Source organism: Marmota monax, unplaced genomic scaffold, assembly GCF_021218885.2.
Source record: "Marmota monax isolate L192 unplaced genomic scaffold, Marmota_monax_Labrador192_F-V1.1 WCK01_AAM20220418_F8-fsc00005, whole genome shotgun sequence".
NCBI classification, from domain to species: Eukaryota; Metazoa; Chordata; class Mammalia; order Rodentia; family Sciuridae; genus Marmota; species Marmota monax.
In genome coordinates this window covers 22,970,185-22,985,372 of record NW_026692254.1, presented here as the reverse complement: position 1 = coordinate 22,985,372, position 15,188 = coordinate 22,970,185, and the positions used below count along the sequence as shown (strand labels likewise).

The window sequence follows — 15,188 nt, the reverse complement described above, 5'->3', positions numbered from 1 at the left end:
AATGGCTTAAACTCACCAATTAAGAGACACAGGCTAGTAGAATGGATCACAAAACAAGACCCAACAATATGCTGCCTACAGGAGACGCATTTGATAGGAAAAGACATACATAGGCTGAAGGTGAAAGGCTGGGAAAAATCATATCACTCATGTGGACTTCGGAAACAAGCAGGAGTGTCCATACTCATATCAAATAAAATAGATTTCAAGCCCAAGTTAATCAAAAGGGATAAAGAGGGACACTACATACTGCTCAAGGGAACCATACACCAACAAGACATAACAACCATAAATACATATGCCCCAAACAATGGTGCAGCTATGTTCATCAAACAAACTCTTCTCAAGTTCAAGTGTCTAATAGACCACCATACAATAATCATGGGAGACTTCAACACACCTCTCTCGCCACTGGACAGATCTTCCAAACAAAAGTTGAATAAGGAAACTATAGAACTCAATAACACAATTAATAATCTAGACTTAATTGACATATATAGAATATACCACCCAACATCAAGCAGTTACACTTTTTTCTCAGCAGCACATGGATCAGTCTCAAAAATAGATCATATATTATGTCACAGGGCAACTCTTAGACAATATAAAGGAGTAGAGATAATACCATGCATCTTATCTGATCATAATGGAATGAAACTGAAAATCAATGATAAAAGAAGGAAGGAAAAAGCATACATCACTTGGAGAATGAACAATAGGTTACTCAATGATCAATGGGTTATAGAAGACATCAAGGAGGAAATTAAAAAATTCTTAGAGATTAATGAAAACACAGACACAACATATCGGAATCTATGGGACACATTGAAAGCAGTTCTAAGAGGAAAATTCATTGCTTGGAGTTCATTCCTTAAAAAAAGAAAAAACCAACAAATAAATGATCTCATACTTCATCTCAAAATCCTTGAAAAAGAAGAGCAAAACAACAGCAAAAGAAGTAGAAGGCAAGAAATAATGAAAATCAGAGCTGAAATTAATGAAATCGAAACAAAAGAAACAATTGAAAAAATTGACAAAACTAAAAGTTGGTTCTTTGAAAAAATAAACAAAATCGACAGACCCTTAGCCATGCTAGCGAAGAGAAGAAGAGAGAGAACTCAAATTACTAGCATACGGGATGAAAAATGCAATATCACAACAGACACTTCAGAAATACAGAAGATAATCAGAAATTATTTTGAATCCTTATACTCCAATAAATTAGAAGATAGTGAAGGCATTGATAAATTTCTTAAGTCATATGATCTGCCCAGATTGAGGCAGGAGGATATAGACAACCTAAACAGACCAATATCAATTGAGGAAATAGAAGAAACCATCAAAAGACTACCAACTAAGAAAAGCCCAGGACCGGATGGGTATACAGCAGAATTTTACAAAACCTTTAAAGAAGAAAAAATACCAATACTTTTCAAGCTATTTTAGGAAATAGAAAAAGAGGGAGAACTTCCAAATTCATTCTACGAGGCCAGCATCACCCTGATTCCTAAACCAGACAAAGATACTTCAAAGAAAGAAAACTACAGACCCATATCTCTAATGAACCTAGATGCAAAAATCCTCAATAAAATTCTGGCGAATCGGATACAAAAACATATCAAAAAAATTGTGCACCATGATCAAGTAGGATTCATCCCTGGGATGCAAGGCTGGTTCGGTGTATGGAAATCAATAAATGTTATTCACCACATCAATAGACATAAAAATAAGAACCATATGATCATCTCGATAGATGCGGAAAAAGCATTCGACAAAGTACAGCATCCCTTTATGTTCAAAACTCTAGAAAAACTAGGGATAACAGGAGCATACCTCAAAATTGTAAAAGCAATCTATGCTAAGCCTCAGGCTAGCATCATTCTGAATGGAGAAAAATTGAAGGCATTCCCTCTAAAATCTAGAACAAGACAGGGATGCCCTCTCTCACCACTTCTGTTCAACATAGTTCTCGAAACACTGGCCAGAGCAATTAGACAGACGAAAGAAATTAAAGGCATAAAAATAGGAAAAGAAGAACTTAAATTATCACTATTTGCAGTTGACATGATTCTATACCTAGCAGACCCAAAAGGGTCTACAAAGAAACTATTAGAGCTAATAAATGAATTCAGCAAAGTGGCAGGATACAAAATCAACACGCATAAATCAAAGGCATTCCTGTATTTCAGCGACAAATCCTCTGAAATGGAAATGAGGACAACCATTCCATTCACAATATCCTCAAAAAAAAATAAAATACTTGGGAATCAACCTAACAAAAGAGGTGAAAGACTTATACAATGAAAACTACAGAACCCTAAAGAGAGAAATAGAAGAAGATCTTAGAAGATGGAAAAATATACCCTGTTCATGGATAGGCAGAACTAACATCATCAAAATGGCGATATTACCAAAAGTTCTCTATAGGTTTAATGCAATGCCAATCAAAATCCCAACGGCATTTCTTGTAGAAATAGATAAAGCAATTATGAAATTCATATGGAAAAATAAAAGACCCAGAATAGCCAAAACAGCTCTAAGCAGGAAGTGTGAATCAGGTGGTATAGCGATACCAGACCTCAAACTATACTACAGAGCAATAGTAACAAAAACAGCATGGTACTGGTACCAAAACAGTCAGGTGGACCAATGGTACAGAACAGAGGTCACAGAAACCAATCCACAAAACTACAACTATCTTATATTTGATAAAGGGGCGAAAAGCATGCAATGGAGGAAGGATAGCATCTTCAACAAATGGTGCTGGGAAAACTGGAAATCCATATGCAACAAAGTGAAACTGAATCCCTTTCTCTCGCCATGCACAAAAGTTAACTCAAAATGGATCAAGGAGCTTGATATCAAATCAGAGACACGGCATCTGATACAAGAAAAAGTTGGCTACGATCTACATACTGTGGGGTCGGGCTCCAAATTCCTCAATAGGACACCCATAGCACAAAAGTTAATAACTAGAATCAACAAATGGGACTTACTCAAACTAAAAAGTTTTTTCTCACAAAAGAAACAATAAGAGAGGTAAATAGGGAGCCTACATCCTGGGAACAAATCTTTACTCCTCACTCTTCAGATAGAGCCCTAATATCCAGAGTATACAAAGAACTCAAAAAATTAAACAAGAAGAAAACAAATAACCCAATCAACAAATGGGCCAAGGACCTGAACAGACACTTCTCAGAGGGGGACATACAATCAATCAACAAGTACATGAAAAAATGCTCACCATCTCTAGCAGTCAGAGCAATGCAAATCAAAACCACCCTAAGATACCATCTCACTCCAGTAAGATTGGCAGCCATTATGAAGTCAAACAACAACAAGTGCTGGCGAGGATGTGGGGAAAAGGGTACACTTGTACATTGCTGGTGGGACTGCAAATTGGTGCAGCCAATTTGGAAAGCAGTATGGAGATTTCTTGGAAAGCTGGGAATGGAACCACCATTTGACCCAGCTATTCCCCTTCTCGGTCTATTCCCTAAAGACCTAAAAAGAGCATGCTACAGGGACACTGCTACATCGATGTTCATAGCAGCACAATTCACAATAGCAATACTGTGGAACCAACCTAGATGCCCTTCAATAGACGAATGGATAAAAAAAATGTGGCATTTATACACAATGGAGTATTACTCTGCATTAAAAAATGACAAAATCATAGAATTTGCAGGGAAGTAGATGGCATTAGAACAGATTATGCTAAGTGAAGCTAGCCAATCCCTAAAAAACAAATGCCAAATGTTTTCTTTGATATAAGGAGAGTAACTAAGAACAGAGTTGGGAGGAAGAGTATGAGAAGAAGATTAACCTTAAACAGGTTTGAGAGGTGGGAGGGAAAAGGAAAGAGAAGGGAAATTGCATGGAAATGGAAGGAGACCCTCATGGTTATACAAAATTACATACAAGAGGAAGGGAGGGGAAAGGGGAAAAAAACAAGGGGGAGAAATGAATGACAGTAGATGGGGTAGAGAGAGAAGATGGGAGGGGAGGGGATGGGGGATAGTAGAGGATAGGAAAGGCAGCAGAATACAACAGACACTAGTATAGCAATATGTAAAACAGTGGATGTGTAACCGATGTGATGCTGCAATCTGTATACGTGGCAAAAATGGGAGTTCATAACCCACTTGAATCAAAGTGTGAAATATGATATGTCAAGAACTATGTAATGTTTTGAACAACCAACAATAAAAATTAAAGGAAAAAAAAAAACTCTTACAATTATTTCCTGAGTTTCAGGTCCTGTTGAGAAAATCATTGCCTGTGCCTAAGTGTTTGAGTTGCATAGTTTCTGGTCTAGCTTCTAGATCTTTGATCCATTTTGAGTTGATTTTTGTGCAGTTGATTTAATTTCCTTCTTCTATACATGGATAACAAGTTTCCCCAGCACAATTTGTTAAATGCCTGCTTTTCTCCATTATGTGTTTTTGGCACCTTTGTCAAAAATCAGATGTTTGTATTTGAATGGGTTTGTCACTGTGTTTTCTATTCTGTACCATTGGTCTATGTGTCTGTTTTGATGCCAGTACCATGCAGTTTTTGTTATTATAGCTCTGCAGCATAGCATTGCCTTTTTAGCTTACAATTACTTTGGCTACTCTGGATCTTTATTCTTCCAAATGAATTTTAGGACTTTTTTTTAATCTAATTTGGTGAAGAATATCTTGGAATTTTGATGGGGATTGCATTGAATTTATTTATTGCTTTTGGTGATATAATCATTTCAATAATATTAATTCTGCATTCATCTAACAACCCTCTTCAATTCCAGTCATTCTTAAAACTAGTCACTTAATGTTGTCCCAGAGTTCTTGTATAATTCCGATCATGATTACTTATTTTTTACATATAGTCTGAATGTTCAAGACCAGCTACTTTGTCTTCCAGCTTAGAGATTCTGTCTTCAGCATGGAAAGGCCAGTATTTTATAAAAGTCTCACATAATACCCTTCTGTCTCTGTCCATTTCATCTTGTACATTTACATATTTGATGCTCAAAATATATATGTTGAAGACTGCACATTTTTATGGGCACTTTGACCCATTTAGTATTTTTTTTTCTGTTCTTGTACTTAGTCTTGAGTGAATTTAACATTAATACCTTCATTTTCCCTTTGTATTTGGCTCATCTTCATTCTTTTTAGTCCTATAGGCATATTTTTGTTTTAGATACATTTCTTGGCAAATTATGGTTGAATTTTCTTAGCCCAATCCTGAAGTCTCAGTGTGTTCATATAGGGGACAAAATTATTAAATTTTGAAATAATTGTTCATATTCTCCTGCTGGATAATTATTTGTGGTACATGGGTTATAGCCAGGCAGGGCTTGGGGAAACTGAGTCTAAGCACTGTCATGAGAATGAGCTCTAGATGTGAAAACAGGGAAAAATTCATGCTTGATCATGAGCTAAGAAAGGAACATTCTAAATACCACATTTGTGTAACTGATAGAACATCTAGAACAAGACCTAAAGGTTCAGATTGAAATGAAGAATGGAATCAGAGCTAGGAAGCTTCATCAAGGGAAGGGAACGTAGGAAGACATAGCATCCTTTACTCTCAGGGAAAATGAAGGAAGCACTGGTGGCAACAGCAATTTTACAACTCAGTTATCAACTCTCACTTGGATCAGGCTTGGGCTGACTGCTTTAGATAACGAATTCCTAATTCCTCTGTGAAGAGCATGTATTTCCATTTTACAGACAGGAAAACTGAGGTGCTACACAGATCAGCAAATTTTTCAGACCCAAATTGACCAGTGCAACAAACTAATTTCAAAACTAAGCCTCTCTGACTCAAAAGTCCACAGTTATTATCCATTGTTCCAGAGTTTTCTCCTCCATAATAGCTTTTTTTGTCCTATGTTATCCATTTTTCTCCTTTGAATTCTTCCAGTTCAGTTTTTGAAGATCATGTTTAAATGTACAGATTCTCTAATTATCAAATTGATAAAGAATACAACTTTAACTCACTCTTCTATAAGATGAGGAATTGGTTTCCCTCTTTTCCTCACATACCTCTCTTTCCCTCATTTAGAATTATGCACCAATTTGTAATCCATATAATTTTTAGTTATTTCAAGAGAAAAGCAATCCCACTCATACTAATACTTTATTTACAACATTTAACACACTTAATTTGGTATGTTTTGATAGGATTGTCACAATTCATTTACACTGGTTTTTGCTTTCTTGAGTTTTTGTCTTTTACAAAATCTTCCACTGGAATGTGTCTTTACATTTTTCCAAAAAGAAGTGCATGGGTGTAGCTTTTTCTGAACTCTTGATTAGAATGCTTTTTTTTTCTTTTTTCTTTTGTTTTCTTTACAAATTAACATTTCAGCTTGAGTCATAAGTCTTTCTCCTACTCTATACAGCAGTATAGATTCCATCTATAGGTTCTTCTAACAAGGTGTCAGTGACCCTCCATCAAGGGGTGAGGTTTGTATTCTCTCCGGTTTAGTCCAGGTAGAGCTTTGTTGCTGTTCTATCAATAGAATGCAGAGTCAACAACCCTGGGTGACTCCTGAAGCTAGACCATAAAAGTCACACAGCTTCCTCTCTGAGGCTTGTGCACTGGGAGCTGTGAGCAAACATGGATGAAGTCTAGCTGCCCTGAGGCCACCATGCTGGAGACATCTTGTGGAAAGCCCACAAATAGAGACACTGAAGGAGTTGCAGCTATTCTGGCTCCCAGGTGATTGAGTCTTCCTAGCCCAGGTGCCAGGCATGCAAATCTGAATGAGACTCAAATGATCTCCTCCCCCAGCCTTCCAGCTTCCCTGGATGACAGTGGAGTCCAGTTCTACACCAAATTTTGTTGGAATTGCAGATTAAATAGCAATCAAAATAAATATTGTGGACTGGGGCTGTAGCTCAGTGTCAGAGCAATTGCCTAACATATCTGAGGCATTGGGTTGATCCTTAGCACTACATAAAAATAAACAAATAAAATAAAGGCATTCTGTCCATCTATAACTACAAAAAAATTGAAAAATACATAACTATTGTTTTAAATCACAAAATTTTGTCTTAGTATTTGATGCAACATTAGGTAATTTTTAAGTAGTTTCCCATTCCTACTTCCGTCTATTTTAGTTATATGCCTGAGATTCCCTCCTGCTTCAACTGAGGCCCCTTGTGCTTTGCCAGGAGTTACAATTGCACAGATAGATCCAGCAAGATGGGAATGCAGGAGGAGTGTCCTCAGGCAGCTGGGAGGGGACTGTCAGGCTTTCCAGTTGTGGAGGGAGCTCAGGACCCTTATGCAGAACCTTCCTCTCCTTCCTTCCTATGGAAGAAGAAGGCACTCTTCCTTGGTGGTCCCATCTGTCCTGTTGGTAATTTTCCTGAGAAATTGAAAAATCTGTGTTCAGGATCCTGGGTTTTTGACCCTTTTATGTCCTGGCAGCCTTTTGTTATTTTCATGGGTATCTTATTGAAATTTGGGGGAGGGAAATCCAGGTAACTGTCATGATCCAAAAGTTTAGCATCCTAACTTTTATTCTGAGATTCAGAGGTGCTGCCAAAACAATAGACATAAAACAGCAGGTGAACCCTACCCTGTCCCTCAGATCCCTCTCCCTGTCATTTATGGTCAAGACCCTCTCCCACAGGACTCCATAGTGTGCTGCTTTTACAAATAAGAAAACAACCAGCATCTTCTCTAGAGCCAATTGTTCACCTTAGTCCTTTCTTCTAATAGAAGAAATAGAAATAGGACATACATACAAATTCTAAACCCCTGCTTCATGTTGACTTCTTTTGATATCATTTGAGGCCAACTTTTCTCAAAATCATCATATACATATGAATCACCTGGAGATCTTGTTGGATTGTTAAAATTCTAATGCAGCAAATATGGACAGAGGTCTGTGCATCTGCATTTTTAATAAGCTCCCAGGTGATGCCTGCACTGCGGTCCAGAGACCACACTTTGAGTAGCAAGGCCCAAGTGGTTCCTTTTGCTCTCACTTCCTGTCTGGCTGGGGCTGGTTTTACAGCTGCTGTAACTACTATATCCCTTTCCTCCAATGCTCAAGGGCTCTTCTTGTTTTGTCCCGTCGCATAGCTGTTAGTAGCTTCAGGGAAGAAGTTTCTTCTTGTGACTTGATGTGTTTTCTCTTCAATGGTTTCTGACCATGGTGGGCCTGGCTCTTCTAGGGGACAGAATTATGGGAATGAAAGATAGTGTCAAGAAAGAAGGTAGACAGGGAGAAGCACTGCCACTGCTCTCAACCATGAGACAAATGTCAGGGCAGAGTTTGGCACCAGTGATAGGGGCATCTGGTGGTGGGGAGTCAGAAAGGTGGAGTATTCTTTAAAGGTTCCCTGGAAGAAGTGACACTAGCTAGATCTCAAGATACTAGCAGGTGTGAGCCAATGGAAGTAAGGTGGAGAGGGACATTCACAGCAGAGGGAACAGCCTATGGAAAATGCTGGAGAAAGATAGCAAGGTGCACTCATTACTGTCAACATGAGGAATGGCTGCAGTTTAGAGTGGGTTTGAAGTGCTTGGGAGAGGGTTAAGGTGGTACCTTAGCTTGCTCAGGCTGCCCTAACAAAACACCATAGACTGGAGGATTTGAAACAACATAGATTTATTTCCTTACATTCTTGATGCTGGAAGTTCAAGATCAAGGTGTCAGCAGGATGGTTTTCTTCTCAGGCCGTCCTCCAGGTGTGTCTTCACATGGTGTTTGTTCTGTATGTCTGTGTCCTAATCTCTTATGAGAATAAGTAGTCATATTGGGTTAGGACCCACCTGTATGACCTCATTTTACCTCAGTTACCTCTTTTAAGTCCTAACTCCAAATACAGTCACATTCTCAGGTGCTGCAAGTTAGGTCTTCAAATTATGAATTCTGGGGGGGGGGGCACACCAGCCAATAACAGCCCATAACAGCATCATCAATGGTTGAACAGTCTCCTTGGTCAGTTTGGTCTCCCCCACTCCATGCTGTGCCATGGGGGAGGAATATACCCAGACAGGAGACAATGACAAGAGGCTGGGGTGTGGGGAGGACCCAGACCCTGAGCAGAAACTTTGCTCCTCTCATATGCTAACCATGTCTCTAGTACCCATAAGCTTAGTTGAGGTTTTGATTCTCTTTAATGGCTTTCAACACTTTGTGGGTTTTCTTTCATACCATAGCTTTCTTCTATGGTCTGTTGGAACCCCTCATTTTCTTTGACCAGCTCCAAGGTTAATACACCATGCTCACCTGGGGTGTCTGGGCCTGGTGCCTGTTGCCTCTTGGAGGACAGGCATCTGTGGTCACTTCCTGCTGTGCCTGGAACCTACAGAGCTCTTGAAGATTCCCAACATCTGTGCATCATAGGTCTTTTGTTGGAGATGCTGTTGGGCCTTGAGCACACTTTCAGTTCTGGCTCATGCCATTTGCTCACTGAAATAGTTCCTATCCTTAAAATGCAAAGGTCATGTGTATTTTTCAGAGACTGAAAGTGAAGCTGGGCAAGTCTTCCTCTCAGGGAGTGGAGGGGAGGCATTATGTCAGAAAAGGGTTAATGAGGACATTTCTGCTGCAGAAAGTGAGTGTCCACAGTTGCTCAGAGGACAAAGAAGTGAGTACCTACAGAGAATTCCTGGAAGGAAGTTTTCTACAAACCTTGACACTTTCTGGGTCTTTCTCTTGTTCCAAACTTCTTGGCAGAGAGTCTGATAGGCACTCAAGAGGGTAAATGATCCTCTATCTTTAAAGTGAAACACTCTTTCTATCTTTAAGGAGCAAACAGGATATTTGGATAAACAAATTCTATTTATATATACACATGAAGAGAAGGCACTAATGATGAGCTCCCCAAACACACTAATATTGGTGAAAGTTTATTATTTTTATTTCTTCTCCTTTACCTCAAAACTAATATTCATTGACACAGTGTTATATTTATATAACCAACTTTATATCTATATAAACAGTTATATCTATATAACCATTCCTGAAACCCTAGTTATCTCACAACAGTTTTCCAATTTCTACATGTTTATTCTTTCTTCTGTTTTCCATTTGGATTTCAGATAAACCATTTTTTAAAAATTGCATCCATATTGGTGTTTATCCTTTTCATTTCTTTGCTGAGCTTTAGGACATATTCAAATTAAGGGAGATAATTTAAAATGTGGAACTGTGAATATAGTAAGTCACAAACAGGGGCTTTATAGTAGAAAGGCATATGGAACAGGCTAATTGGAAAGTGGGACGGGGAGGCAAAAACTCTAAGGAAAAAAAAAAATATGCTTCGATTCAGCCCAAATATTAGTTTCAAGCCAAAGAATTTGGCTCAGTCTCAATTCTATCCTTGGTTGGACATAATATATGATTGGTGCATTTTCAAACCAAGGTGGGGGGGGGGGACTCATCCACAGGGTGAGAATCTAAGCATCTATTTTCCATCCCAGTGACAATCAGAAATCATTCTTTGTATTTATTTTTCAACGTTGTATTTGCCTGGGAACAAAATTGAAGCTGGCAAAAGATGGTTCCTGTGAATTACTTGAACAACAGTTTCTCATTGTGTTGAATTACATTGGGGCTGCTTGCTGTGAAATCTTGCCACAGCCCAGTAACTGTGGAAGATATTGTCACTTTTTTTCTTTTCTTTCTGCAGTGACCATGAGGTTAACCCACTTCTTTCCTACAGAAATGAACTGATGGTCCTTTCTCAAGTAGAGGAAGAGAACTCTCCACTTTCTAATTACTAAGCATTTACTTACAGCTTATTAATATTTTAGGAATCAAAAGTCAATTTATCTTCCCATGTCACCCAATCTCCTTTTGGCTGACCTAGGTCAGATTTCAAGATTACATGGTTTCTCAATGTTTGGAATACCTCTAGTCGCCAATAAAGAAAAGAATCTCCAAACCACACCTTAGCAAGCAATAGTTTCATCTAACTTTGAAAAGTTGCCTAGCTCAGAAAAGTAGTTAAAAGCTAAAATATTTGCAAGAACTTTATAACCATTCATAATACTGACCCAGTCATAAATTCACTATCCATGACCAGGCAGATAGATGGGTGAAAGAGGCCCCCTGCCTGGAAGGGATGCCTGCAACGTTTCTCCAAGGCAGTATTTAAGGTCACCCTGTTGAAGTGTTGGGTGGTGTTCAAGTTGTTTGCCTTACTCTTCAAGTGATTGCAAATGTCCTTGTCAGAGGCTGGTAAAGATGGCACTTCCTCCTCCTCCTAGGTACTCCTATTGACTCATGGTTGGAAAATGCAGGTTCAGTTCCAGCCACCTGCTAGCTGTGAGCTCTGAAAAGCCACTTGCTACTGTTTCTTAGGAGTAAAACAAGTCTAAGAAGACCAGATCTCCCTGTATGTGGGGTCCTGCTGAGATAAAGGACATGAAAGCACTTTTTAAGTATTAATGACCTATACAGATACGAGGATGCTTACTCTCTTTCTGCTTCCCCTTTGCATGTCAGTCTAGAGAACTGCCAAGCAGAGGTGCTTGTTCACAAGCACACCTCATTACCCCCGGAGCCTGGATCTACACGTCAAGAAAGGACTAGTCAAGAAGGCAGGGAACAGAACATGTTACATTTCTTCTCTGTACCTCTTTGAGGCTGTAGGCCGATTTTGATGATTTTGAAGCCTTCGGGTACAGAATTATGTTCATCGCTGCTTACTGTTAATTAGAGAAGAAACTATAATCCTGATCTGGAATCCTCTGATTTCTCTTAAAATTAACTTTTAAAATCCCAAACAAATGGGTAAATTGAAAAAAAAAAAAAAAAGAAAGAAAGCCTATTCCCTCTCAGACTGCAGATGAGACAATATGGTATGGGAGAGGGCTGGACTTGGGTTCAAGTCCTGTCCTGTTCTAGCTGTGTGACATTAGGCTAGTAATTACACCTCTCTGACTCTCACTTATAAAGTTGAAAAAATGAGTCCTGAACTCCCTGAAAGACAGATTGCTGGGTGATGAATGAGCTAATATATAGAAGTTATTAAGAATCTGGGCTGTGATAGCAGACACCCTGCTTTCAAAGGTTGGCTCTGCCATTTACGGGATAAGTGACATTGGTCAAATTATTTAATCTTTCTGGGCCTTAATTTCTCATCTGTAAAACAGGGCCAATGACAACATTTAGGTTAGAGGATTGTTGTGAGGATTAAATTGTTAATGTGGTGAAGCACTAAGAATGCCTGGCCAGAGCAAGCACAAAATAAACATTAGCTCTTGTTATTACACAGTATGTAAATAAGACTTGAAGACTATAATGTGCTTTGAATGACATTTCAATAGCAATAGGGATCACTGTTCAGAAACAAGTCAAAAAGTCTCAGTTCAGCTTGGCAACTTGCCAAGGCAAAATATAGCTAGCGCATCCAGGGTCTTCTCAGGAGTAAATGGAGTGCCCCTAAATGCTAGAATGATGGCGAGGGACACAGTAGTGAAATTGAGGATTTGACAGAAAAACTGGCTATCAGTGAAGAGAGGCTGTGGGCAGTAAGAGTAATGGAGGTAAGTATTCTAATAGTAGGGCTGGTGGGGAATAATGTAGCCCAAGATGTGAAATCTGGGGGTTGGGAAAATGGAAAAAAGACCTCTGGGGAGCTATTCAAATAGGAGGTGGTCTGCAGCGGGTGTGGGGGTGGTCATCTCAAAACCATATCAAGCCAGTGTGAGATCATGTCTGGAACCACAGAGGAGTAACGCAATTTATATTTAAATGGCATGGCAAAACAACACCCCCTCCACTCATTCTCATTCAAGTTCTGGGGGAGAAAGTAAAAATTATGGTAGTGTTAATTGCTATTCTCTTTTGATTGTAAGCCTTGAATTGAGACATAGGATGTCTGCATGGAGACATTCCAGATAATTTGTGGGGTCTCCCAGTTGACTAGGTGGAAGTTGGGGAGTATTTCTAGTACCCATACAATTTTCTGCAAGCTTCAGGAAGCTGTGGCTGATAGCTGGTCCTATCCATAGTACCTTGTTGCTCAAAGTCCTTGGTAACACTGAGGATGAGGACTGATGATAAAGAGGGGCTGCTATGGTCAGGCATCCAGGCCAAGGCTTACGCGGCCAGAGGAGGGGTGAGGACTAAGGCAGGCCTGTGGCTAACCACTGCTTCCCTCCTACCGCCTAGTGTGGCTGCTAATTCCTGCAGATGGGTTCCACGCCCTCGGAGGGCCAGATAAGGCCCTCTGCTGGGGTCGCAGCGACCATGCACTCGCCCAGACATCATCCTAGCTGGGGGCATGCTGCTCCGAAGGAATTAATGCAAAAACTTCCCTGGTTTGCTTAGCTTTTGTTCCTTTTTCCCCTTTCTGGCTGCAGCCATTTAGGCACGCTCAGTGGCCAGGGAGCAAAGGAGCAGAGGGCCGGAAGGCGGCAGAAGCCTCAAGCAGCTCTGACCTCTGGCATCTTCCCAAGCCCCAGAGCGAAACATCTGTCCCCAGAAATACCCAGGCAGAGGGGAAGAGCGCGCGCTAACCCATTCCAAGGCACCCGGTAGCCTTTCTTCCTGGAAACAGCCCCTCCTCTCTGGTCTAGCGCCCCGGAGCCTGAACACTAGTTCTAACCCCGGTGGAGGTGCCTTCGCACCCCCATCTCTGGTCCCAGTGCTACTCAGCAGTACCACCCAGTCTCTGCTGCTGCGCCCAAGTGCCCCACAGCGCCATCTAGGGACTGGGTGGCACCTTCCATACTCTGGGGCAGCCCCACCCCCGGCTTTGCTCGGCTAGAACTACCCCCTCCACCACCAGTTCTCCCAGCAGCCCGACCCTCCCCGCTTTGACCACCCTTAGCACCCAAGCCGATCCCCTTTGGCTCCCCAGGGGAGCACCGGCAACAGGAGCGGCTCAGCCGGGGCACGCAGTGGCGTCCCAGCCCCAGGCCGCAGAGCTGGGGCACAGGGACTGAGGGCAGGCGCGTCCGGCGGGCGAGGGGAAGCGGGCGATGGCAGCGGCGGGCGTCCGCGGGAGACGAGGCGGCGGCGGCGGCGGGCGGCGCGAGGAGCCCTTGTGATTGGCACAGCCCGAGCCGGAGGAGGAGGCGAGGGGAGGGCGGAGGAGGAGGAGGAGGAGGAAGGGGACGAGCGCGGCGGCGGCGGAGGCGAGGAGCCGTGCCTTCCACCTCTCCAGCTCCGGCAGGACTGGGACGGCCGCCGCGGGCCCGGGGCGGGGACAGCACGCAGCCTCGCGGTACGCACCCCCGCCCGGCAGCGGCCGCGACACCCGGGGTGAGCGGGAAAGCGGCGGCGGCGGCGGCGGCGGGGGAAGGATGCAGGGGAAGAAGCCGGGAGGCTCGTCGGGCGGCGGCCGGAGCGGCGAGCTGCAGGGGGACGAGGCGCAGAGGAATAAGAAGAAGAAAAAGAAGGTGTCCTGCTTCTCCAACATCAAGATCTTCCTGGTGTCCGAGTGCGCCCTGATGCTGGCGCAGGGCACGGTGGGCGCCTACCTGGTGAGTCCCCTTGCCAACTCCTCCGCGGACCCCCTTCTCCAGCCCGGGTCTCGGGCTACCCCTTGGCAGGAGGAGGTGGCCGCCCGGGCGTCGGGGGCAAGCGGGCGTGACCTCGGCCCGGCGCGGAGGTTGGTGAGTGGTGCAGAGGCGGCCGCCGGGGGAGCTGCCGGCCGGGGCTGCCGAGCGAGCCGGGAGCGGGCGGGACCGTGGATGCCGGCAGCAGCTAGAGCGCCCGGAGGGGGCAGGGGGTGTCCGGGGTGGAGAGGCGGCGGGCAGGTGGGCGTGAAACCATTTCCCTACCCCCTTGAAAGCGGAGCCAGATGGTGAGTTCAGGAGCCTCTCTAGAGAAGAAGGCATCACGGTTTTCAGGTGACCTGCACATGGCAAGAAAAGCCAGTTGGCATCCTGCGTCCTCTACTCTTCGTTACATCGCCTGGAAGAAAAATCCATTATGCATCATTTTCTCCGGGCTGTTTCTGCATCCGCCAATTCCGGGGGGGGGGGGGAGGATTTAACAGCTTAGAGTAAAAGGCGCCCAAGTGTAATAGCCCTGATCTGAGCCGAAGCTATAGGGGGAATATTCCCACCCTATTCCAATAGCCATCTTTCAGCGTCTGGGATAAAGTTACAGTACCTGGAGAGCAGCTGTGAGTTTGTATAGTTCCTGCTACCCACTCTTAAAGCTAAATTACCCACCGTGGTTTCTTCCCAACAAGGGGTTACGTTATTGTACACAT

The 15,188-nt window shown here is 42.7% G+C and overlaps 1 protein-coding gene and 1 long non-coding RNA gene across 3 annotated transcripts in view; one reads left to right on the top strand and one right to left on the bottom strand.

Moving 5' to 3' along the window:
* Window positions 1-14,597, bottom strand: part of LOC131423940 (uncharacterized) — a 121,179-nt gene extending 106,582 nt beyond the window's left edge. Inside the window, exon 1 of the long non-coding RNA XR_009226142.1 lies at window positions 14,449-14,597. This is a non-coding gene — a long non-coding RNA (uncharacterized LOC131423940). The remainder of the gene's footprint in view (window positions 1-14,448) is intronic.
* Slco3a1 (solute carrier organic anion transporter family member 3A1) overlaps window positions 14,102-15,188 on the top strand; it is a 299,670-nt gene continuing 298,583 nt past the window's right edge. Inside the window, exon 1 of one of the 2 annotated variants that reach the window (XM_046436665.2) lies at window positions 14,102-14,451. In XM_046436665.2, the coding sequence (XP_046292621.1) occupies window positions 14,272-14,451 (180 nt within the window). In that variant the 5' untranslated portion in view covers window positions 14,102-14,271. The remainder of the gene's footprint in view (window positions 14,452-15,188) is intronic. The other variant, XM_046436661.2, reaches the window with a different exon arrangement.